The following is a 26,332-nucleotide window of genomic DNA, read 5'->3' as shown; positions in this document are numbered from 1 at the left end:
ATTCTTCTTTTGATGCTGTGCTATGGTGAAAGTAGTATCGCTTTGATACTATTTAAAAAATATATAATACAAACACCAAACAATGACTACCTACATCTCATCTGCCCAGACCCGCATGCTCACGCCCCCATCCCTTTTTGTCACCAAGCTGAGTGATGAGAAGAGGATCGTACGTCCGTATCTCAACACCCCCATCGTCAGTTACTTTGTAACTGCACTTTATTTCAATTTGAGGCACATGATAGGAAAAAGGCTGTAATTCGCATGCGCACTGGGATACTATAGTCCGGGACCAGACCGAGGACAGGACGCGAGCAAGAGGAGGATCTTAGGCACGTATTTTCGAAGTCCGGGCATCGGTGAGCGTTTTGAAAATAAAACACATACTGTACTTTGTGAAATTAAAAAGCTAGGCTTTATCAATCGTGTCTATCATAAAGTTTGCAACAGCGAGTTTTTGATAAACCAAAAAAATGCGCAGTTGCCTTGCTGAAATGCAGCCCGACCAACCATCTGTGTCAAGCAGACATTGGCATCACGGTTGTTTTCTTTCAAACGTAAACACTTCCGGCAGCGTTTTTCCAGCGTCTTCAGGCTTTTGTTTTATTTTGTTGATTAAGATATTCATGGAAGAAATGTAGGAGTGTGCCCGAAGTCCATGTTAAAGGTTATGTCTATTGTTGTACATTGTCAACAGTGCCGCACAAATAGGAAGGTAAAAAATACGTGTAGCCTAAATTGTGATAAATCCAAATTAATCTCAAAACACCTTTAGGCGAAATGTCATTCTTGACAGATAGCTGTCATTATCACGTTATTAATTCAGCAAGAATAGTGTCACTCTGGTGTTTGGGAGGATCACGTGAGCATCTACCTGTCTGCAATCTAACCTGAGGTGCCGGGTCTTGTACAGTTACAGTTTAGTGCAGCCTACCACCAAAATGAGTGGGCTCTTGCAAGTCCCCACATTATCAATGTAATACATTACTAGTAGTCTTGATCTCTGGTAGTTGGAGCTGTTAGTGTTTCCAATACTTATGTTACATTTCAGTCAATTGCACTACACTAGCCAAACGACTGCATTATACTGTAGTTGGGCAAGCTGTCTCAGAAAAACCACTCTAGTCATTATGTAACCAGGGCCGGCTTGCAACATAAGCGGTTGCTTAGGGCCCTCAGCCACTTTTTTTTAGGGACTGTGGTTGGCAATTTACTGTTGAGAGTTAGAATAGTAGAATACACAAGGTGCATGTTCGAAATGTGGTTTTGAATCAGCAGTTTTTGTCAGTCATTCAATAAGCCAAGCAGCTAACAATTTTTAGATTGGTAAATTAGCCTAGCCAGTAATCTAAACTTGTGGTAATCATGTCCGAATATCGACCAGGTACATGCCCAGGGGCCCTGACCTGCAGGGGGCCCTCATTGATTTAGCTAGTCACTCTCACTCAGATGTCATGGCATATGTCATGGAAAAATGTGTAGAATTGCAGGAAATTTGCTTTAAAACTGCAAAAATCTCTGCCCCATTGCAAACCGAATAGAATTGCATAACATTTGTTATAAAATTGGTCAATTTTCTCTCCGCCCCAATGGCAAAATATGTAGAATTGCAGGAAATTAACTTAAAAATGTAAATGTTTCTCTCTGCTATAAAGAGGGGAGGCCACTTATTTTTGCCCACTTGGTCGGGGCCCTCCAACAAAATCTTGCTTAGGACCCCCAAAAGGCTAGAGCCGGCCCTGTATATAACACTATTACACTAACCATATTTCATCCCCATTTGAATGAATTATTGTTCTGAAACAATTCTCATGTGGCTCTCAATGTTGTTCATCTCAGTCAACCAGCGTTATTCATTATGTGTGATGTATGTAGCAGAGCAATGTGCAAGTGGCAATAATTGTAGTGCCCTACAAACCTATACATGGGTTAGACCGAGACAGTAGAAACTGCTGATCATCCGGTCAGACTGAAATAGCTTCTAGCGGTGAGGTGGGAGTCATCCGGTGTGAAGTCGTAATCCGCTGCTGTCCAGGTTTGGAGGTACGTACGGTACGGTATGTAAATATGCTAGAAGGCCACATAAGTACTGACCACTAAACTTTGCAGGTTGTCAGGAAGCAACTCCACCCGTGTGTAACTGTTGATGAATCATTATGATTTACTTAATACTCATCACCAGCAATTAGATTGCAAATATTAATCCAAGTGGGTTTGGAGTCTTTGTCAGGACAAATCAAACCTTTGATCTTCACTCTTGATTTAGAACACTCAAGTGTTTTCCTCTCTTCTAATTACAGGCTAAACAATGCATTAAATTACGAGAGCAGCAACAAGCCAGGTACACAGAGCCTAATTTTCCCATCACCCCACCATGGATAACCTAGAGGAGGACCTGACATGTTCTGTGTGCTATTCCCTCTTTGCTGATCCTCGGGTCCTGCCCTGCTCCCACACCTTCTGTAAGTCCTGCCTGGACAACGTACTCCAAGTCTCTGCCGTCTATTCAATCTGGCGTCCGCTGCGGCTCCCACTCAAGTGCCCCAACTGCCGCAGTGTGGTAGAGCTCCCGCCAACAGGTGTTGATGCATTGCCCATAAATGTCTCCCTCCGCGCCATCATTGAGAAGGTATTTGTTTAATACTTTTTGATCTTAGGGCATAGTCACAATCAGGGCATATCTTAGTAGGGTACAGTATAATGAAGGGGTATATCATTTATTTGAATCCCATCGTTACCCGTCAGTTCCAGAAGGACAGCCAACCACAGCCCCCCTCCTGCCCTGAGCACCACCGACAGCCCCTCAACATCTACTGTGTCCAGGACCGCCAGCTCATTTGTGGCTTCTGCCTAACAGTGGGCCAGCACCAGGGACACCCCATCGATGACCTGCAGGCAGCCTTCGTCAGGGAAAGGCAGGCACCCGCTCACCTACTGGGGAGGCTCTCAGACCACCGCTGGGCAGAGGTGATTTGTCAGTAATAATGGATTTAATGTGTTTGAGCAAATGACCATTTGTGGGTAGGTAACCTGAAGTGTTATTTCCTGAAGGTGTGTGAGCTGGGGGAGCAGCTGGAGCAGGAGAAGGCCAGCTGTGAGGGCCTAGTGAGGCAGGACCGGCAGGCCGTGGAACAGTACTTCCAAGGGCTGGAGCTGGTGCTTGCCAGGAAGAAAGAGGCATTCATGGTGGCCCTGGACACCGCAAGCATGGAGGTGTCGCTGGCCTACGATCCACTCATCCAGAGGCTGAAGGAGCTGCAGGTAAGTATAGCCTGGGGTTGGGTGTTATGACATCACTTCCTCACCTTTGATTCTATATTATGGTGCCACCCTTCCCCACAGGAGGAGCAGCTGGACTTGTTGTCTCTGTGCTCAGCTGTGGAGGATGAAGACTCCCCCCTGGTCTTCCTGGAGAAGGTGTATCTGTTCCGGGAGAGGGTGGAGGCACTGGTCAATGCCACCCTGCCCGAAGTCACATCCCTCGCTATCACCCCCCGTGCTGCTGAGTACCTGGAGCAGCACTGGGTGGGGGTGACCATCGGAGGGCTGGAGGAAGGGCCGGTGCCTCGGGTCTGCTGCTGTGCCAAGCCCACAATTCTAGAGACGGTTCTTAGGACAGAGGCAGGGAGTCAACCTGGAGGCTGGTTCCATGATCTGTGGCAGCAGCTCCATCCCACTCCCCCTGTGGTGCTCCTGGGGCTGCTGCTGCTCCTGGCGGCAGTGTGGGTGAATCCTGTTGGTGGAGCATCTCTGGGATTCTCCTTGCTGTCCCAGCTCAGTCAGATGGTGCACGGCCTGAGTAGCGAACTGACCACCTCACTATGGGAGACAACAGGCTTCCTGTATGCACAGACAGGGGAGGTGGTGTGGAGGTACAGCTCTGCCCTGTCCACACTGGGGGAGAACACCTACCAGCAGCTGGCATCCCTCTACAAGATCCTCAGCTCCTGACTCTTCACTTCAGGAAGGACCCCAGCTCCTTGTGATGTAAGGTCTTAATGTCACCTGTTACACTCCTTTGGTTGGGAATTGACACCAACTGTGCCTAGCGATTGGAACTTTCCTGATGCAGCAGGATACAGTTGACAGAAAAACACAGGCGTTATTTCTGGGACTAACCCTGACCCCAGCTAAAGCTTATCACAGGAAAATGAAAAACCATGATATGCATTCAGAAGATTGAGACAGTTATTTACATTTATCATTTAGCCGACGCGCTTATCCAGAGCGACTTACAGTAGCAAGTGCATACATTTTCATTCGTACTGGTCCCCCCATGGGAATTGAATCCACAACCCTGGCATTGCAAGTGCCATGTTCTACCAACTGAGCCAGGCAGGTTTATATATATAACCATGAGCCTTAAAAATACTTAAACCAATATGCCTTAACAAATGTAACATTTTCATAACCTTATGAACAGCTTTTAAGACATTCTATAGCTGTACATGCACTATACTGTAATAAATACTACAGGACTTACATTTGCTATATAGCCTTCTGTAACTACAATGTGTGTACTTCAAAAGGTCTTACAATAAATCATCTTGTGATACCTGTCAGAATTAAATAAAAATGGGAGGACGGGATAAGTCTCCATCTCAGGATGAGTGGATTGAGTGTTGCTCCAGAGATACCCCAATTGTAGTGCATTAGCTCTTGTGAGGAAGTGGTTCAGTAGGTTCGTTGCATAAACAGTTAACCAGTGCTTGCAAGAATTGTCAATGAGGCGTGAAATCCATATAATTTCTCTCTCAGCTCCTCGCTGATGACCATATAGCCAGTCTTCATGTTTTCTACCTAAAAGATGGAAGACATACAGCTCATTGTGATAAGACTTGTGGGGAAGTACTCCAGTGCAACATGTCCCATTTAGGGTTACAGAATTCAAAGACCGGTGATAAAATATTTATTAGCTTCATCAGTAAAAAAAAGACAGCAGTGTGATAGAATAGGTTAAAGCCATGGTTTTATATACATGGTGTGAAAGAACAGTAAACCGGAAAGAGACATGTATACATCTTACTAGGAGTGGCTAAGGGAGAAACCAGAGTCAATCCTGTTCTAAACTGAGATTGGCTCTTTGAAGACAATGGTTTTAGGGTTGATTCCCACGCTTTTGGTGGTGTTGTGAGTTTTGTAGATGCCGATCAGACGGTCAGCAATCTCAAACATGTTGTTCCTCAGGGAGATGATGATGAACTGAGCGTTCTTGGTTTGCTCCTGGAGAGAGCGGGAGTAGGGAAATAAATTAACATTCAATCATCAAATGGTAAATATCAAGTATCATGTTTTTCCTGTGGTTATGTGAGTCAAGATCTTTTAAAACAGTGGCCTGGGAAGAATTAACCACCAACCGCCTTGACAGAAAGAAAAAAAAAACAATGGACCAACATGCTGCCAACAGAGGGCTTTGCAAAACGGGGTATTTCTCACAATAGGCTGTACACCTTAGCACAGCTCCTTCAATCTCCCATTACACAACACTAACGATTAACACAGATGGGCTGACCCCATGTCCCTCACTGAGTCAACAAGAAGCACAGCAGAATTAGGAGTAGAATGGCAAATACTATTCAAAGCTGTTGCATGTGGAAAAGAGTCCCAGGAACTGCTGCCAGCATGTGAAATACTCACATAAATGTAACAGGCCACGATGGAGACGTTCTTAAAGTCCAGGGCTGCATCAATCTCATCCATAAAGTAGAGAGGCGTGGGCTTGAAGTGGTGCAGAGCAAACACCAGGGCCAGAGAGCTCAGGGTCTTCTCTCCTCCAGACAGGTTGAAGATCTTCTTCCAGCTCTTCTTAGGGGGACGCACACTGTGGCCATGGACAGAGACAAGAGGATGAGCAAGAGTCATTCATACATTTAATGAATACAACAATAAAATTAGGAGAAAGGGGAAACCAGGTTGGGAATAGGTCATTTTTAAATATGTACAAAAGATTTATCTTCATATATCATGGATACAAATATGTTAGAAACAGTGGGCTGGGCCAGTGTCTGCTGACCTGAACATGATGCCCTCAGAGAAGGGGTCCAGGCTGTCGACTAGCTCCAGCTCAGCGTCACCCCCTAGCGTCAGCATCTGGTAGTTCTCCTTTAGCTTGTTGGTGATGATGTTGAAGCCAGCCATGAACTCGTTGAGCCTCTGCTTGCGCAGGTCCTCACAGCCACGCTTGAAGTTGTCTCTCTCTGTGGTGATCTCATCCAACTCAGCCACACGCTTCAGGTACAGTTCCTCCTACAGAGAGACATGACCCACAGCGATTACTTTCTCTTAGAGGGAAAGAAACTTGAGCAGACAAGACTAAAAACATGGTGTCAAGGTGCTTGGTTAGACCTACATTGCTTGCTGTTTGGGGTTTTATGGCTGGGTTTCTGTACAGCACTTTGACATCGGCTGATGTAAAAAGGGCATTATAAATACATTTGATTGATTGCTAGACCAAGAGAGAGCTGGTTGTGTACCTTCTTCTTGTACTCTGCGATGGCTCCCAGGTTGGGCTTCATCTGGGCACAGCGGGCCTCCATCAGGGAGATTTGGTTGGTGATGACGTCAGGCCCCTTGATGGCCACCATGTCAGCAGGGGTCAGCACGGGCAGCGCCTCCGCTGGTTTGTCCTCAATGGCGTGAAGGGAAAGCTTAGAGGCCTGGGGAGGACAGGACGGTCAGTCCTAGCTCTGAATTTGCCGATAGCTACTTGATGGAAAATGTACTTACTATGACTGATATGTGGCTGTCCCACCTAGCTATCTTAAGATGAATGGACCAACTAAGTTACCCTGGATAAGAATATCTGCTAAATGACTAAAATATAAATAGCAGAGAAGAGGAAAAATATATGGGTCTGTCTGTCAGATGATACCAGGTAATGCAACTAACTAACTGATGCACTGCAACTAGCAGGCTGGTTGGTAGACCTCTAGACACACCAAACCAAGCATGAATCTCACATGCACACAAGGCCCTGCCACCCACCTCTCTCTGCCAGTGTTTGATCTTGTTGGTGTGTTCGGTGATGGAGGTGTCTATCTGCTCCACTCGGAGGCGGACGCCGAGGGACTCCTCCTGCAGAGCATGCTCTTGCTCCTGCAGGGCCTTGATCTCCCTCACCACCCCCTGGTGCTGCCCTTGCACCTCCGGCAGTGCCGCCTCAGCCTCCTGGCAGGCTTTCATGATTTCCCCAGCCTCCTCCTCCAACCTCTTCAGATGCTCCGTCAGGTCTCCCAGGCTCTTCTCATTTTCCACCAGCTCCCCCTCCAGGCGACTTACACCCTCTTCACACTTCTTCAGGTTACTGTGGGGAGGGAGGGGAGCAGCAGCCATTAGGGAAAAGCTCAGATAAGACCCAGTAATAGATTCACAACCAGAAGCATTTGCCCAATGGGAGTTGAGTGTGCGCGCACGTGTACAAACACTTACCGCCCTGCAGTCTTGATGGCCACCTGGGCCTTGGTGATGGCTGAGGAGCAGTCGTCCAGCTCCTTGTTGACCTTGTCCAGTTTGTCCTGCTGGGCCTTCAACTTGTGGCTGTTGATGTCCACAATGATGGTGTGGAGCCTCTTCACCTCAGCCTCCACCTTCCCTGCCTTACTTGAGGCTGCCTCAAAGTCTGAGAGAGAGAAGGAGGGGCAGAGGGAAAGTGGGAGAGAGGCGGGAAAGAGATTTAATTTATTTATATGCAAGACAGGAGCGGGGTTATGTCTCAAAGGTCTAGTGGGGGCAAGTGTGGGGTGTGCCGAGTAATCAGACAAAAATCAGTATCGTAACAGATATAGAGAATCTTCTAAATATGACATGACCATTTTTTGTCATACGTGATCGAGAAAGTCATTTTTCAGCTGCCAGCACGCATCTCACCATCACTAAAAGTGTGGAGAAGGGTGCAACTGCATTTGGGAATTCCTGCATCTGCAGGAATCCTTCTTTATACTTCTATTGGTCCATTTTTAAACTATGACTCCAGTACATAGGCGGGAGGCAGTGGCGCTCCAGTACAGTTTGGTAGGCGGGTGCGAAGGCCACTGTGCCAGCTAGTCCTAAGCAGGACTCCAGTACACAACAAGCGGGAACGTCACTGTGCTAGATGGCTAACAAGCAAGCTAGCTAGCACAGCGTCACCCCCGCCTGCTGCGCACCGGAGTCGACACCTGTCAGGCACTGTTTTCCCACAGTTCTGTTGGTGAGGGCAGGTGTCCAGCAGTCGAGAGCGAAGGACCTTGTCTACTGGTACACAACAGGCAGGGACGGGGTGTACATGAAGGAACCAATGGGATGATTGAGGGGGACGTTCCTGCAGATGCATAACTCTATTGGCGGGTTCAGCTGTCTAAAGAAATCTGTGGGGTGTAGGTTGAGCCGTGTCAGGAGAGAAAAGTTGTGCTCTTTTCGAAAGTGAAACAATATATGGGGCAAGCAAATGCCCTAAATCTGTCTGGAATAAATGCAGGCAGCAGTAGCTGGGCTTTACAATCATTTACAAAAAGACTTAGAAATCTATTTCAAATGACAGTAAGGATCTTTAAAAAGAACTTGCAGTGTTTTGTGTTGGCGGTTGTCCCATCTGTCTGTGGTTCTAGACTTTAGGGAGGTTCTTCAAATAGATCTTATTATTATTTATCAGCCTATTTCAGATCATTTAATAGGACTAAGTTAGTAAATCATGTGCATTTTCAGCTGATGGGATAATTTATTTGATTTGAACAATGTGTCAATGAGTGAAGGAGCATAGCGATGCACTGAGTGATAGCGCAGTAAAGCGTACTTGAGGTATAGGTTTTACCGGCATTTAAAGCACACGTCCGGGTTTTCCGATCACAAGTAAATATAATTACGAGTATCAAGTGTGATAAAACGGATACAAGTATGATGAGATGGGCACACCCCTAGTTGTTTGTACCAGTTGTCTTCGCAGCAAACCCATGAGAGAGAATGCCTGGTGGAGTCAGACTGGGGTTCACTGTAGCAAAGCTCAAATTGAGCCAGATCATTGTCCTGAAGACTAGAACTGACACAGAGTGTAGCCTGCAATTTCTAAGTGACTTGACCTTCATAAAGTTACATTTGGGTTTTAAAGTTCTCACCTTTCTGGAAGTCCTTCAGGCTCTTCTCCAACTGTTTCTGTTGGTTCTTGTCAGGGGCAGCTGCCAGGACATTGGCCTCTAGCTCTTTAATCTGAGGCTTCAGGTGAGCCTCCTGCTCTGCCAAGCTCTAAGCAAAGAAACACACACACGGTCAACCACAGCCTCACCTGCAATCACCAGCCTCCAGTGTTGTAGTACTCTCGACTCAAGTCCTGATTTTCATGACTTTTGACGTGGACTCGTCTTCCTGTGACATGTATTTGCACGTGGACTCGATAGGCTACTATGATAAGCAGAATATTATCAATGGGTGCACAGAGCAGTGAGGGTTCGGTTGTCTAGGAGTTGGAAGGACGCGCCACACATCAGCTGGTGGACTGCGAAGGGAGCAAGCGATGAGTGTGGGCGACAGGCTCGCTCCACCTCCAATCATAAGCTACACATCGCACAAGTGACTATTGCTTCACTGTTAGCCTTCTATTTAGCTTTGCCTGGTTAAGAAATAAACTGCTTTACGAAAATGAAAACCAAAGCATTGAGTTTAAAGAAAACAGTCTTTCCCCTGCATCCCATGGCCAGGTTCTGACAAGTCTCCCTTTACTTTTCACTCTGAAATAAAAAAGAAACTACACAAAAAAGTACCTGAGCAAATAATAATCTGGTCAATCTGACAGGAGCAATAGCCAATTCCTTCTAGAGAACATTTACCCCATCAAAACATCATTACTGATTTGACATAACTATTGAACATTAGGCCTATAATCAAATAAAATGTGTATGAAGGACTTCTGGGTTTCATAGGCTATTGCATATTGCAGGCAATTAGGCAACAGGAGAAATCTTTGCATTACTTCCATTCTCACATGAAAATCTTCTACCAGTAATTGTTGCTGGGCACACTTCTTCTACCAAATCAATAGAGGGGCTCATCTGGTAAGACGAGCATCAAGCCAGCAAAAAAAAACTCCGTAACCAAAATATCAAATACGTCCAAATCATTAGTTTTGCTTTCCAAAGCTTTCCCGCAGATAGTGCAGCGAGTGGCACAATGTCAAATATGTAACAGAAAAATAAAGACCGGAACTAACTGCAAAGTAAATATGTATTAAAAATGACTTTAGCCATAGGGACTTGTGACTCAACTCAGACGTTTAGTTGCTCAACTACAACACTGCCAGCCTTACATACATTCAGCTTTACCTAAACAAGTCTGATGAACAAGAATTACACCAACATCAAATACATTTCATATCTGTATAATGTGTGTGTATAACCTGCATGCTGTTGGTGTATTTCTCCAGAGTGTTCTTCATGTCTCTGAGCTGCTGTCTGAGTTGCTGGACTTTCTCCTCCAGCTGCAGCTTCCTTTCCTGGCAGCCCTGCAGCTGCACCACCTTCTCATTCAGCTTGCTCTCCATACGGTCCAGCTGACACACAAAAAGGAGACAGTAGGTTATTAACCACAGCAGAGCTTAAAGTGAGCCATAGCAGTGATTGGAGGCCAGAGAAAGCTCTAGAAGAGTGTCCAGAAGATCTCTCACCTCCTGCTGGGTGACTTCAGTGCCGATGGAGGAGCCCATCCTACCCCGCATCACTCTCCCTCCACCTCCAGTCATGGTGCCTGAGACGGGACAGAGCATAGTGTCACACGTCATCCATATAGACCATCTATAGAGAAACACCGAGAAGAGATGAGCTCCAGCTTGCTCGGTCTACCCACCAGCCATCTCTATGATCTGTCCCTGCATGGTGACCACCCTCCAGCGCTTGTCCTTCTGGAAGGCAAGCCGTGTTGCCTGCTCCAGGTCCTTGGCCACCAGGGTGTCCCTCAGGGCAAAGTAGAAGGCTGGCTTCATACTCTCATCCTGCACCCGCACCATGTCAAACAGACGGGGGATGTTCTCTGGGGTGGAGATGGGCCCCATCTTATTCTCCCACACCTTCATCTGAGACGGGAAGAGAGTGGATGGTCCAAGTGTTAGCTACGATGTGGGACATACAAAACTCTTGGGGCAACAAAAAAATAAACGATTGTAGGTTGTTACATTTGAGTGTAAAGGCTTTGTACCAGTTGTCTCCGCAGCAAACCCATGAGAGAGAATGCCTAGTGGAGTCAAACTGGGGTTCACTGTAGCAAAGCTCAAATTGAGCCAGATCATTGTCCTGAAGACTAGAACTGACACAGAGTGTAGCCTGCAACGTAGTCATTTCTGCGAGCGAGGTTAAACATCCTTTATCAACCATGCATAAGCACAAATCTGTGTAAACCATGCATGGGACCATTTCCACACAATTTGAATGTTTGCTTGACAGTGTGTGTTGATTGACGCACATCCATGACCATGTGTACGCCAAGTGATGGAAAAAGGGAACAGCGTGTCAAGCATAGAACGGGGGAGATATGTTGAAAATGTGAGTAATAATTCAATAATTTTTAAATTTCATTGCATTTCTATTGTGAATTCATGCAACATATCTTGACAGGCTAGCTATAATCATAACATGACCACAGTGTATTTGTTATGATAATAATCCATATAAAGTTAAGTTACAGGCATGTGTGAAAGTGACACCATTGTTGAAATACTATAGAAGACTGAGAACAGGAAATCGAATGAGAGATGGCTGATGTTGCTCAGTTAGAAAATGTGTCACACGCTGCACTCCGCAGAGAGCATTTTTAGAGACAGGCGGGATTTATTGTTTTTGACAGTCCAGATCGGCTCATCAGATATCATTTCCCAAAACCACGTTTTTTTGCGAGGATTTGAGACCTGCTTTAAAAAGGCAAACGCATGCCATTCCGGTGCAGGTCTAAGCGCTATCCACCCTCAGGGTTTTGGCAACAGGCACTTTTCAACGGGAGCTTGCCAATCGGCATCACAGCCCTGGATGAGCCCATGTTTTGGACGCAATCGTCAGCAAAACACACCATCGCACAAGAGGTTGAAGTCAAGAGGGGTTTCTTTGCCATGATGCCATCAATGGGTTCCCAAATACGAACGGCGCAGTAGACGGCCCCCACCGCCATAAAAACACAACAGAAATGTCTAAACACTTCCAGGAGGGAGCTGTTGAGGATGGATGGCATATTGGTGAGTGTTACCTATATTTGCCATTGCCAAAGCAACTTCAATTGTCCTTTTTTTTATAGCCATGTTTTCATTTTTACTGGTTAAACTGAATGAGCCAAATAAAGCTTTTTTTGTTGTACTCAAACTGACACTAGCGCCTCCATTTCAGTCTCTGAAAAAAATACATCTAAACTTTTTTTTTGGTTGCGCCGTTGTATTTTAAGGTACGACATTATATATTCCCCACAGGCATTAAAGGGATGATTTTGACCATATATGGTTAATTACGGCCTTTTCGAAATGCAAAAAGCCAAGGTTGTGCACGATTACTGAGAACAATTGGTATTTATCAGTGGTTCTCTCCTACCGGTGTGCATATGATGCTTGTAGGATTGTTTGATAAATCACACTTTCTATGTGTACGAACATTCTAAATTCCGTTCGTAAGTAGTATTTTAGAATAGTTTCTACGCAATATTGATAAAGGAGGCCCCAGGTGTTTGAGTTGTCCTCACCTTGTCCAGGCCGATAAAAGTGGCCACACCGATATTCTGGGCCTTGAGGAAGTTGACACATTTCTGGGCCGTGTCGATGCTGTCCACCAGGATGTTGTCCAGAGAGCCACAGCTGGATGAGATGGCGATGTCATACTTCTCATCGATGGCCCCAAGGTCACCCTGAAGAGACAAGAACACAGTCTCACTGAGTGTGTAGAAGGGTGTGTGCATCTCTCAGCTGCCACGTGTTGCCCATGTATCAAACTCATTCCACAGAGTGCCTAGTGTCCACCGGTTTTTGCCCCTCCCTTGTACTTGATTGATGAATTAAGGTCACTGATTACTAAGGAACTCCCCTCACCTGGTTGTCTATGTCAGAGGTTCCCAAACTTTTTCACTCAGGCCTCCCTTCCAGCATTGGGTAAAAATCCCCCCGGCACAACAAGTCTATTTCTATGAGCACTTCTCATGCCACAAACCGTTCACACCCCTCTTTTGGCAGAGAGAACATTTTGCAGGTTTAAAGCTTATTTCATGCAATTCTACACATTGTCATGCGGTGCAGAGAAAATGTGTCCGTTTTAAAGCACATTTTCTTGCAATTCTATAAAATGTTGCCATGTCTAATGTTTAGTCATGTGATATTTGAGTGACAAACATTACAACAAAATCTATGGGCTAATACATCTAGCCAAAAAGCTTTAGCTGACATGAGCTAGTTGATCTGGACATTTCTGACAAGTTACAGTATAAATAGCACTACGGTCTGCAATGACAAGAGGAAAACTGCTGATGCATTACCCAATTTCAAAATTGCACCCCCCCCACTAGGGGGTATGACCCACAGTTTGGGAACCACTGGTCTAGGTCTTAATTGAAAGTAAAAAAACTAAACCAGCAAACACTATGGAATGAGGTTGACACCGCTAGTGTAGTCTATACATGCACATGGTCCTCACTAGTCGTCCCAGGATGCCGGAGATCTTGCCGCTACTCTTCTGCTGCATGAGGGCGTCCAGCACCTTCCCCCGGCTGCGGTTAGAGGACAGGGAGCTCTTGGCCTCCTCCACCTTCTGCCTCATGTCCCTCACCAGCTCCCTGGCCTGTCCGTCTGCTTGCAGCAGCTGCTCCAGCTCCGCCTCATCCTGGAACAGACAGAGATACATGGTCAACACTGGTAGCACACAGTCATCCAACCACCTGAAATACATGCATCTTACTGCCACAAATCCCATAGTCCACCCCTAACCTTATGAACTGCTCAAGACCCTCCCACACACACACCAACGTACCTTCTTGAGTTCCTGCTCACACTGGGGTATTTTGACCTGCAGCTCTTTGATGGCGGCGCGGCGGTCTCGCAGCGTGTCGGTGGTGGTCTGCAGGGACTGCTTGGCAGTGTTCAGTTGGGTCACAGCAGTGTTGTGGCGACTCAGATAGATGTCCAGCTCAGACTGGGCCACGTCCTGACGGGAACGTGTCTCATTCACAGCCTTACTCAGCTCCATCAGCTCCTTCTCCTTAGTCTGGGGACGGAGTCAGAGGAATAATAGCCATTCTTACGTGATCAGAAATCATAGAATACAAGGGGGACAGGATATCAGTCAAGTCAAATTCAATTAATCAGGAATAGTGTTTCCTACTTCAAATGAGTAAGCAATTCCTGATCATGAAAGACACCCACCTCCTTCTCCTGCTGCAGGCCGCTGGTCTCCTCCTTCAGACTCGCCATCACTTCCTTCAGTTTCTCCTCCTCCTTCCCCTTCTGTTTCTCCAACTCCTCCCTGCGCGCAGACGCCTCAGAGATGGTCTTCTCACTGCTGGCCGGCACGTTACGCACCTCCTCCAGCTGACAGAGACAGAGAGGAAAGATGAGACTCTAGGTGAGGTGCAACCTTAAACCAGGAAAGACCAAAATATACAACTAGCAGACAGTTAGGAGCACCTCCAGACTGGAAGGCAGTCTGACCCACACCTCTCTCCAGTGGGCAGGGTGGTGAGAGGGAGTAGAGGAGGCCAAGCTAGCAGGGTTAACTGTTGGTGAAGAGTGAATGTGGCTGCGTTACACAAGGCCATACTTCACTACCACACTGCAGAACACGGCTCCCCAGAGGCCTGCTCTGCTCTACCCGACCTCCACAACCCAACACCACACTGCCAAATCACAGCCACTGGTGCTGTATCATACAGACTGCAGAACAGGGGGAGAGAAAAGACAGACTTGGAGCATATTGAGTGTGTGAGTGGGGAGAGAGCAAAAAGGGAGCCCATGGAGAGAGAAAGGAGCATGGGAGAAAGCAAGAGGCAGCAGAGAGCCAAGCAGTCATGCCTTGGAGGGTTTCGTGTTTTGAGTTCACAAGCCCCTAGTGGCCAACTGGAGGAGTTTCTTATTAAATAAATCAGGTATACCAGAAACTTCATCAATCCATTTTAATCTCAGCAATGTAACAATATTTTTTTTTCTTTTCTAGAGGGACCTCATGACAGAAAATCTATTTAAAAAATCTATTCAATAGAGGGATGCACACCCTCCCCCACCCAGAGCCAATCCCAAGCAAGTTACTGTAATAAAAATGAACACGCTTGTTTTTGTGACATTGATGCAAGTACAAATAAAATGTGTAATTACACAATATGGCAATTACTAATAAGGTCATCTGTAAATCCCTGGGCAATGCCTACTCCGGGTCTCAGCACAACAGGCCTTGTGTTTGTATAGGGAGGGAAATTGTATTACGAGTGGCTGTGTTACGCTTTGGCCAGGTGACATAAATAAACAGAATAAAAGTAAAGTGTCAGGTCATTGGTGCTGGCCTGTCTTGAGAGGACAGAGCACCATTGTGTTTGTTTAGGAGTATGACCTGTAAGTTATGTAGCACATTCGCCACAATCACAGCCTCCTAACGTATAGATTTGGAGAGCCACCATAAGCTACACCTACACACAGAGACGGCCCAATATGATAAACGTAACAAAATCCTCCCCCCCGAAATCACTGAAGCCTCAATTACAGAGACCCGAATTATGTTCACAGCAAAAGGGACACATGCACACCTAAACACACCTTCTCCTTGTCCAGTTGTTTCTGTAGTTTCTTGGTCTTACTGAATTATGTTCACAGCAAAAGGGACACATGCACACCTAAACACACCTTCTCCTTGTCCTTGTCCAGTTGTTTCTGTAGTTTCTTGGTCTTACTCTTGGTGTGCTTCAGTTTCTCTCGGACCTCCACATCCTGCAGGTCCAGCTGGGTAAACTTCTCCTTCTGGCCCTCTATGTACTTGGTCAGCTTGCCTTGTTTCCTGAGAGAAATCACACAACATGGACATTATGGCAATCAAACAAATTACTGCTAATTTTACTTTTCTGTATCACTGGTCACCAGCAGGTCTATGAACATTCTCCATTTCATAACATTATTGCACTGAAGACTGACATTCACCTTACGACTATATTTTGTTCATCAATTTTCATGTAAGCAACAAAACCCATGAATAACAAATGAAAAATAAAAAGCCTACTTCTCCACGTTTTTCAGGTCTTGGTTCTTCTTCTCCATTTCCTCAGCAATGTTGTTGTTTTTCTCTGTGAGTTCCTTGGTGTCATCTTGGATCCTCTGCTTTTCCTCCTCTTTGTTTGCCACTCTCTTCTGGAGGTCATAGCTGACAACAAGGAAACAATCACACTCTGGTCAACCAGGACATATGAACTAAAAAGTTACCATCTGTGTTAATTGCATCCAACTACAGCAAACCTTCCTCCCAGATTCTTTCAAACCTGATTTCTTGTTAGTAACAAACCACTAAATATAGCAACCCTCTGTGTGGTTGTAATACTCACACATAGTACTGGCAGAGCTGGCTCTTTTGTTTGAAAATATCATTCTCCAGAGTGAGGAACTCCACGGCTGTGTTCTTCTCTCCCTCCAGAGCAGTCTTCTCCTTCTCCACCATTTTGACCCTGTTTAGCTGGAAAACAAACAGTCCACAAAATGATAAAACAGAAAGACAGAGGCTACAGCACTTTGACTTAAACATTCATGCTGAATTGTCATAAGATCAATCCCTGAATACATACGAGTTCACTTTTGTTCCTTCTCAGGCGTGCTTAGAATTTTGTTTTGCACTGATTGACCATGCCTGACATTTATTGATAAATTAAAGCTAAACCCTGAGCTTTCCCAACAAGTACAATTTTACTCCACAGTCTTAAGGTTAATTTGGCTTCAGTACCAAAATTATGCCATTTTTATTCAGTCAAATTGCATACGTGATTTGGTAAAATGTGGACAAATAGAGTAAAAGGAAAAGATATAACTCGGATAAAGGCAGAAGTGTGATAGAATCCTAAACTGCACAATGCCATCCTTAGTCTAATAAGATGAGGACAGTCAAAACTGGTCATGCCTCAAATAACACAGCATTTGACCCTGTGTATGTGGTATTGCCATTTGTATTTACTGCTATATCTACTGCAGGTGTTGCGTTAACACAGGATTCTACGTTTTTCACAGAGAAAAGGAAAGCTGCAATGCATATTTTTTTGTTTTTATCTTGCTGCGTTTGGAAACGCATATCTAAAATGCTTCTTATTGGAAATTGTGCTCGGCTTCAGTCAGCGTTCGTTCCAAATCATGAGCATTAAAGGAAGACATTTATGCTCCAGTTCCACTTCACCACTTGGATGAAATATCTTTGCTCTCATCTTGCCCAATCAAATCCCACCATTCACAAACCGACATTGGATCACCAGACAGCACTCTGAGTGATGTGTACTTTTCTCTGGTAATTTTAGCAAGTTAAAATGCAAGATTAACTAGGAAATGTAGCTGGCTATATCCTTTCTATGATAAACATCTGAAATGATGGCTATGCATTGTTTTTGCAAAAAACACCTTGCTTTATCCATTGTAAACTAATTTACTTCTCTGTTAGCGTTGCACTTGTTCTCATCTGATGAAAAAAAAAGAAGCTATTTTCTGCTGAATGTGTTGCACTAATGTATGTTGTGTAAAGAAAAATTATTAGTTACACCCCCCCCCAAAAAAACACTTAACTTTCAATATAACATTTCAGGTGATATGGTTTAAAATGCAGATTTCTGAATACTAAATAGACCTCTGACTCAGTGGTGGGAAAAGTACCCAATTGTCATACTTGAGTAAAAGATACCTTAATAGAAAATTACTCAAGTAAAAGACACCCAGTAAAATACTTTGAGTAAAAGTATTTGTTTTTAAATATACTTAAGTATCAAAAGTAAGTGTAATTATTAAAATGTGCTTAAGTATCAAAAGTATGAATCATTTCTAATTACTTATATTAAGCAAACCATTAGGGCACAATTTTCATTTATTTATCGATTGCCAGGGGTACACTCCAACACTCAGACATAATTTACAAACGAAGCATTTGGGTTTAATGAGTCCGCAAGATCAGAGGCAGTAGAGATTACCTCTTCAAATGTATGTGAATTGGACCATTTTCTGTCCTGCTAAGCATTCAAAATGTAACGAGTACTTTTGGGTGTCCGGGAAAGTGTTTGGCGTAAAAAGCACAATTTTCTTTAGGAATGAAATTGTCAAAAATATTAATAGTAAAGTAAAGATATCCCCAAAAAACAACTTAAGTACTTTCAAGTATTTTTATACCACTGCTCTGACAACTAAAGCTGCACGAACCAAAAAGTCTAAATCATGTCACCCATGGAAAATAATATAATATGTTCAAGTAATAAAAACAATAATCACAAGACTGATCAATTAGTTAATACATTACAGTACAGGGAGAAACATGTTTTTTGCAAACAGGCCTAATTAGTGATGTGATATTAGTGTAGCCTGCAAGAGATTTACTGAACCGGCTGGCTTCAACCGACATCCAGTATTTCACTTCAAATGAATTGCTACCCTGTTAACCTGGCTGGCACGCTGCAGCTCCAACACCATATCCAAATAACAATATGTCACTAGTACTGCAATACAAATAAATATACTATAAAAACCTGGTAATTATCAGCCAAACTTCACCCCCTGCTCAAATAATTACTAACACATTTCTAATAAAATCTAATTCGGGGATGTTCATCAAATGCCTTCGACTCAAAAAAAGATCACTCTTGCATCCTGTTCTGATTCCTTTTCTCACCCCCTCTTTAAAAAGAATAATTAAATGACTGATTGCATTGCAATTGTTTTGGGGCACAACAAACAAAAATGTAACAAACAAGCACGAGGGATTAACCTAGACACAGCGATCTCTGAGTAGAGGTGTGTGTGTGTGAGAAAGAGGGGTGGAGGGATAATTTGCAGCCTTTTAAGGAGAGGCAGGTGTCAGGCCAGGGGCATTCAGCTTGGCCAAGACACAGCATACCTCACAGATTTCACAGTGAAACAGCCCCCCTAACACACCCTATACACCCCCACAGCGGAAACCATCAATTTTAAAAAGGAAAAACATGTATAAATGTTAAAAAAATACAACAAATGGACCAATGTCTTGTTACTGGTGTTGTTTCTCACCTTCTCTCCCCTCTGCTCGTTGAGGAGCTCCACGCGGCGGCTCACGGTGTGGATGGGCTGCTTCAGGCGGCAGGAGCCAATGATGTCCTCAAGGTATTCTAGCATGCCCTCATCATGCTCCGTCTGCCCCTTGGGCTTCATCATGGCTATCTGCTCCACCTCACCCTGACCAACGCACAGGGAGGGAGGGACGCAAGCAAGGACACACGGTATGTTATAATACTGTATAATTTATGGTGGGAAGAAGCTATAACAACCACACACCTTGGATCAATTTCATGTTTGAGACCACCTGATTCCCATCCTAGAATTGACATGGGCAGATGGGTGGTTTGTACTTTTTTTCTCTTCAACTTTCTAAAGTCCTTGAAAAGCAATGAGGGGAAAATACACCCTCCTGCAAGCGAGTTAAAATGCAAGTCAAACTAACCTGGGCTAAAACCAGAAAGAGAGCAACTTCTGTGTGAATGTCAAACAGCAATTTTGTTCTTGATGATTTGAAATAAAATGCTTGCTCTGCTCACTAAAGCATTGAGGAAACTTTGCTGGTGTTATGATAACCCCTCATAAAAACACTGTTTTTCAACCTCTCCTTTATGATAATATATCCCTACAGTTTATGGGCAGCCAGTCATATGGGCTATTTGCAGTACATTTTGGAGTTGTGTGTACTGTACTTCTCACACACCTTCCCAGCCCACACACACCACTAGCCTACATAAAATGTTTGTCCATATCCATGACAAAACAATGCAAGGCAAAAAGGGAATAACAATCACTTAAACAGAGTCAATTGGAACCACTACAATAAAGGTTTTACATTTTATGTGGTCAAGAAAGAAATACATCTGGCAAATGTAACTAGTGCCTGTGTTTTAATAACATTATTCATTTCCTTTCCATGTCATAGACAAGGTGTAGTCCTTGACTTAACAGTCCTTGAAACATTTCTGAAAAACACAAGCCTAAATACTGGCCTACATAATAAGACTGGTAAATCTTGTTTTAATCCTGTGTTGTGTGTTGAGATCCCCCCCAACACACAATTAAAACACACAAAAAAACTACACATGCGGGAAAAAGCTGACCAGTGCACTAAATGGGCAGCTTCCCCTGAGCCATAGGCCTGTAAAAGTGACTTTGGAGAACAAACTAAAGCTTCTTGCCTAAGTCAGAACAACCCTGTCATATTCAATGAGCTCAAAATCACTTAACATTCCAGCAGAGAGAGGATGAAGAAAACAGCACAAATCAAGACAGGAGAGAACCTACATCCTCTCACAAAATAAATATCAGATATAGCACAACAACTAGTGGTTACCTAATACTCACTAGTCAATACAAACTAGTAATCTAATTGAGCCAAGAGTTGATAGGAACTAAAAAAATTTTAAAAAAAAGTGAATTGTGCAACATGTGGACTGGCTTGTTCTTCAAACAACCCCTGAACACCACAGGATGTTCCAAAGATGTATTAATAAAAAAAATATCAACTCAAAAATGTATTTGTTTGGACCATGACCGACAAAAGCAGCAAATATGACCCAACACAAACAATAAAATGTAATGTCTTTGAAATACACATTGACATTGGCATTACATTCCATGAAAGGTAATTCCAACAAAATCCAAACTGAAGACCTTATCATGCACTCAAATTATAGAAATGAAGAGTGGATGCTTGATCCTGCCACACTGAAGCAGCACAGCTAATATTGGGGTTGGGGTCTATTCTCACACCAATATTTACGTGCTGCTATAGCGTGGCAGGTAAAGGGGGCCCAAACTGACCCGAATCTCTACTAGACAAATCCAGGAATGTTTGATTTTTCTTAAAATACTAAAGCAGCAAATGATGATTCGCATCTTTTCAACACTGTTTCAAACCATGATGCGCTGCTATAGCAGTCCAAGTCTTTTTCACGCTTTAACAGGTCACTCACATAAGCATAATACCTGCTTTCCTCTGAGTGAAAGGCTGAGCAGCAAAGCTTTTACAGGATGGGATGTGTGACACAGGAGGGATCAAAGACAAACTGAAAGGAAAACTAAAAATTAAATATTATAAAATAAACTACTTCATTACCTGTAAAATCAGAAATCTGTTGTGGTCCAGGTCAATGCCATGGCTACGCAGCAGCGTTCCCACATCTTTAAAAGTGGCCTTCTTGCCATTGATGTGGTAGGATGAGGAATTGTCTTTGCTGGCAGTTCTGGAAACATAGAACTTGCTGTTGGGGATGACTTCGTAGTCATCTCCTTCCTGACTCAGAGGGGGGGGGGGCACAAGAAACACAGCTTAGACCCAGTCTTCAGAACACACTCAGGACAAAAAATGCTTAGCAATACCCCCCCCCCAAAGACAGGCAAGTAACCACCTAAAAACACACACATATACATATATGAAAGTGAAGCCTCAACCACAAAAATGTTGCTGTAAACAAATATTTGGGTGATAATACAAGAAATCATTTAAGATGTATTTAACTTGCACATTTATCAAAACGTAAGATTCATGTGATTTATTAACTAAAAGTCATTTTGAGACAATAGGAAATAAATTGTTGTCAGCACATTGTCAAGATATGAAGGGAGGCAAAAACAGAATAGCTATAACCCGTTCCCCCCCAAGTTTTTAATAGAGAAATAAATACTATGCGCATAGGCTTAAAGCTGCACTGTTAGGAGATTGTTATATTTAATTGACTGGGCTCAAAAAACTGCTTGGCTGCAAAGAGATTATTTTACATTAAATGTCAATTATGTAGTTAATTACCTTACTACACCCCCTGTGGTAGTACAATATGTTTTAAAAATCTGGTAAAGTATTTTCCTACCGCTGCATATTAATATACACAGGATTCTAGGTTTGTACAGAAACGTAGAAACTATTGTCCACCAACATTAATTTAACCACCATTAAACGGAAGGAAAAAAAACCTTCCCTTTGAAGTTCTTATCAACATAAAATCACTAATAAAAAAACAATGATGGCAAAGTTTGTAATTTACATGACTGTCAGCTTTAACTTCAAATGGGTATTCCAAGTCTTTGTTGCAGTCATTAGTGTGAAAATACTAAGCCAAATGCATACAAGACATTTATATCTAAATCCTAAAATAACATATATAATTTTTTTAACGACAAAACAATTCTGCCCCTTTACCCAAATCGCTTTTATAAAAGGTTAATCGTTTTGGTACAGCTGACCAAGCGTAAGTGTGTGTGTGTTACCTTGTCAATAATTTTCTGAAAATGCACTTCCACAGTGCAGCTCTGCACATCCTTGTGCAGGTCAGAGCTGTGAATCAGCACAGAGAGTTTTTTGGATCTGATTTTTTGAGCCCTATAGCCGAACACAAAGAGCATTGAATCTATCACGTTGGACTTCCCACTGCCATTTGGACCAATGATACAGGAAAAGCGCTAGGGAAGGGAGAGAAAGAGAGAAATGAAGGAGGGGGGGTAAAAATATATTCACAATCTGTTCAAATCAAACTAAAACCCTATTCAAAATCCAATTTTAGACCGCTTTGACCAAGTAGAAAATGATGCTGGATTAAAATGGTGGCCCTCTAACCTCAGTGGGTGTATTTAAGAATATATGTTATTTTGCTGCACCTGTGTCCATGATGCAATAAAGAGTGCAACCACCAGATACAATTTGATAGGGGGGGTAAGTTAGCAGAAAATCTATTTGTGGCAGACAAGACACAGCTAGAACACCACTAGTGTGAAAGACACAAACACTAAGCCAAAATGGAGGAGTGTGAGATGCTGCAAACTAGGGAGACATAAAATTCTGGTAAATCTGATCAAATAAAAATAATCTATTAAATTACAACTATCCAAGTACTACCATCACTGAAGATAAAACAAATACAAATAAAAGTTGAGGAAATGGACAACAACCCATACTGAGGCAATGATTAAAACAATTCCTAGTGTCATAAAAGAGTCAAAATGGGGAGTTGGTATGTTTTTTCGTACCTTATGGAAAGGGCCCAGAATCTGCTCGCCAGCGTAGGATTTGAAGTTCTGATTAACTATATGTGTTATCATCAAGCGAGGAGAGCCTGGTGCATTGGTCATTGCTGGGGGCGGGGGTGGAGGGATGCTACCAAGAATCTCCTCCAAACTTCGATTATCAACATCATCGGCACCCTCCCCGGGAGCCGGATCTAGGGCAAAGAGTTGAACTTTTATTCCACAGTGCGATTCATTTCAGGTGGGGACACTGGTGTATGGGGGAGGGGTAGTGAAGCAAAAAACAAACAAACATAAGCATTATAGAGCTAGTCACAGTGGAGGAACAAAGACTCCAGAAGAAGATCGGATGCTAACTCGCACATTTAATATCTCTGTTCACACAACTAAATTCTAACAAGAATAACTGAATCATAAACGAAGGCTTGGAGTGACCCCTTTCACAAACGCTCACATTGAAACGTAAATACATAATATGCACTCACCAACGACAAATAATTTTCAGAATATTTCGAACATATGATTCCAAGTCGTTTCACCTACTTCCAAACAAATTAATAAAAATCGAGCTTTGCTACAAATGCATACCGATTACGGTACCATATCACAATGACAACACGCTTGGTCTCAAGTCTATTGTTGTGCTCAGTAAAAAATACAAATAAGGAGTAAAATATGACCCTTAAAATAGTTTTCGGCCAACAAACGCTCCAACCATAATACTTGCTAAATCGAGAGAAGACAACATGTCAGATATGGTTATTGTTTTCGGACGAAAATCTCTTGACAAACCATTCACCAACGTTAAATAAACCATAGAAAATCATAACCATGATTCTATAACATAGAATCGTTCAAAAGCATTCATATCCAAAAATAAATTACCTTGCTAGTTGCGCAGGCTGGAGACAAACGCACACACGCTACCATTATAATAATAAAATAAAAATCACAAGATACGTTTATTAATGCCTTGCTTACGTTTGAAAAACTAACCAGCAAGCTTCGTGTTATGAATAACACAACTGTGCCAGATGGACTCAAACATCACGCACTTACATTCAACAAAACACGTTGCCATTGAGTAGACGCGCAACTTATTTAGATGCAGACACCAAAACACCCTTTGTTACTTACAATTTGTCGGCGGTGCCTCTTGGCCATTGGAGTTCGCTTCTTTAAGGGGTACGTCCAACTCGTCTTCGGAGTCATCCCGAGGCTGCGACCCTTTCCCTCTAGACTTGGAAGCAGTTGAACTTTTCGACGTTTTGGCTGGCATGATTTAGAATCTAAAGATCTAATTCAAATCACAGGAGTAAAAGTAAAATCCAGTAGGTGTTCTCTTGTCAATCACTTCTCCACAATTGATAGTCTACGTGAAGCACCCCGTTACCCCCTCCGTCATTTTCCCATCACAATCGGGCATTTGAGCCAACCTATATTCTTTGCTATACTGAGTTAACTTTACTTCAGGTCATACATCGGTTACACCGTCAATTATAAAGTTGCAAATAAATGGCCAGTCTGCTGTCTGATAAGACCCCAGATCTATCATTGTTTGTTTTAGTTTATTTGCTAAATATGTATCGTTTTAAACAAATGTTATAAGTGCATATACACGAGGGTCAGAGATGCAACCATATTCTCTAATCGGAAATAGAGAATATTTGACAACTGCAATTTAACCCTCCGACGAATAAAAGTTCATGAGCTGTCTAACTCGAATCTCCTCTAGTCAAATAGCGTTATTATATTGGTCTAAACTGACAACATTCATCAAATGTCACTTCATTATAGAGAAATTAACTGATAAGTTACCCGGACAAGTCAAGTGCGTGTAACTAAAAGATACAAAAATGGTGACGTTACAGGCTGTCAGTAACGCCAAACGGAGCTCAAAAGTAAAGCAAACAGTACGGTGAACTAGTAAGCAAAAGATGGAGTTAAATGTGCAAAGTAAAGTCATAGCCCCTGAAGTACCCAATCAGAGTCAGAGTTACTTTATCATTAGCGTCATGTAGGCTGCACTCAGTAGTCCAAGTTGACCAGCTTCAGTTGAAAGTGTAATGTTTAGTTTATTTGACAGATCGATAGTTATATCACTAATCTACGATAATGTAGCTACAATATGTCTCGCTAAATAGCAATATCACTAACGTCACTGTGTGAATAAATGTCACCTGCGGTGTATAAAAACATTTAGCTGACTTAACAGTAGCCTTGTGGGGGGGGGTTCGGTAACGTTAGTGTCATGCTTCAGATGGCCACTTGCAATCTAGTTAGCTAACGTTACCGTTACACAAATACATTGAAAATATTCATCTAGCGAACGTTTACTTAAACTGTGAAGACGTAGAAATAGCCAGCTACTGTAACATTAGCTAGCTAACATACTATAGCTCGTTATAGACTAATGTCTGGTAATTAGCTAGCTAGCGTTAGTCAGGTTAGAACACTTCGTGATTGGTTAACTAGCTAACTAGTTAATTGTAACTAGCCAGTTGGGCTTTGTTAGCCATTATTTTCACGTCAACTGTTAGCCACGAACAAATTAGCTACTAGATAGCCAACACACAACTAGAGCACAGATGAATAGGGGAAACCGGTACTTTGCTTACAAGTTAGTTAGATAGCTAGTTAGCTAACGTTACTTTGCACTGGCTCGCAAAGCTAACTAATGTTTGCTGTCGTCTGATCACTTCAAGTTATTCAATAAGCTAACCGGCTAAAAGTGCCCACAAACTTGCTAGCAAGTTACTGTAGCTAGTTAAGGTTAGTTGTGGTTTGTTAAACTAGCGAGCTTACTAGCTTTCTTTTAGCTAACTCTTTCGTGTTCAGTTACAATGTCAGTTTTACCTTGCGGACGAAGTTCTTGTTGTAACAATTCCCTCTGTATCACCCTGTATTTTCAAAAGGCTATTGGAAAACGGTTCTCGATATCGCGAAGCTAAAAAATAAAGTGGGTAAAAGTCAACCCTGTGTGACTGAAATCGTTAGCTCACTGCAAACTCTCACTCGTAAATGGCGCCTAAACTCTGTTGTCGAACCAAAATTCGTTACAAACTGATGCAAGGTTCCATGGAATCTCATTGGTCAAAAAAACAAGAAATTCAAAAAGAGGGCCGATGCCAAGTCTAGTTTTGAGCAACCATGAACTTAAATTTA

At 43.1% G+C, this 26,332-nt stretch overlaps 2 protein-coding genes across 6 annotated transcripts; one reads left to right on the top strand and one right to left on the bottom strand.

Moving 5' to 3' along the window:
• The first annotated feature begins 143 nt into the window (after positions 1–143).
• On the top strand, positions 144–4,607 carry LOC106580965 (tripartite motif-containing protein 59). Of its 3 annotated transcripts, XM_045703695.1 has the most exons (6): positions 158–359; positions 1,876–2,043; positions 2,301–2,629; positions 2,746–2,967; positions 3,052–3,261; positions 3,343–4,607. In XM_045703695.1, the coding sequence occupies exons 3-6, from the start codon at positions 2,375–2,377 to the stop codon at positions 3,949–3,951; spliced, it is 1,296 nt and encodes a 431-aa protein (XP_045559651.1). In that variant the 5' UTR covers positions 158–359; positions 1,876–2,043; positions 2,301–2,374; the 3' UTR covers positions 3,952–4,607. The 3 variants fall into 3 exon arrangements, with proteins under 3 accessions (XP_014018041.1, XP_045559651.1, XP_014018042.1); XM_014162566.2 differs by lacking the exon at positions 1,876–2,043 and having other exon boundaries at positions 144–359; XM_014162567.2 differs by lacking the exon at positions 158–359 and having other exon boundaries at positions 370–2,043.
• Positions 4,608–4,893: 286 nt separating this feature from the next.
• On the bottom strand, positions 4,894–26,301 carry LOC106580963 (structural maintenance of chromosomes protein 4). Of its 3 annotated transcripts, XM_045703691.1 has the most exons (23): positions 26,024–26,301; positions 24,305–24,464; positions 23,171–23,361; positions 22,415–22,606; positions 21,267–21,443; positions 19,181–19,345; positions 16,501–16,628; positions 16,182–16,322; positions 15,812–15,962; positions 14,345–14,509; positions 13,953–14,186; positions 13,620–13,805; positions 12,679–12,840; positions 10,810–11,035; positions 10,631–10,710; positions 10,364–10,516; positions 9,090–9,216; positions 7,429–7,618; positions 6,985–7,303; positions 6,474–6,656; positions 6,014–6,246; positions 5,638–5,821; positions 4,894–5,223 (listed from the first exon to the last, which is right to left on the bottom strand). In XM_045703691.1, exons 2-23 carry the CDS (start codon positions 24,444–24,446, stop codon positions 5,065–5,067), a joined length of 3,888 nt encoding a protein of 1,295 aa, XP_045559647.1. In that variant the 5' UTR covers positions 24,447–24,464; positions 26,024–26,301; the 3' UTR covers positions 4,894–5,064. The 3 variants fall into 3 exon arrangements, with proteins under 3 accessions (XP_045559647.1, XP_045559648.1, XP_045559649.1); XM_045703692.1 differs by lacking the exons at positions 24,305–24,464; positions 26,024–26,301 and adding an exon at positions 24,053–24,263; XM_045703693.1 differs by lacking the exons at positions 24,305–24,464; positions 26,024–26,301 and adding an exon at positions 24,149–24,167.
• Positions 26,302–26,332: the final 31 nt, after the last annotated feature.

This window comes from Salmo salar, chromosome ssa20 (genome assembly GCF_905237065.1).
Source record: "Salmo salar chromosome ssa20, Ssal_v3.1, whole genome shotgun sequence".
Classification (NCBI taxonomy): Eukaryota; Metazoa; Chordata; class Actinopteri; order Salmoniformes; family Salmonidae; genus Salmo; species Salmo salar.
This window is presented reverse-complemented; position numbering and strand designations above follow the sequence as displayed.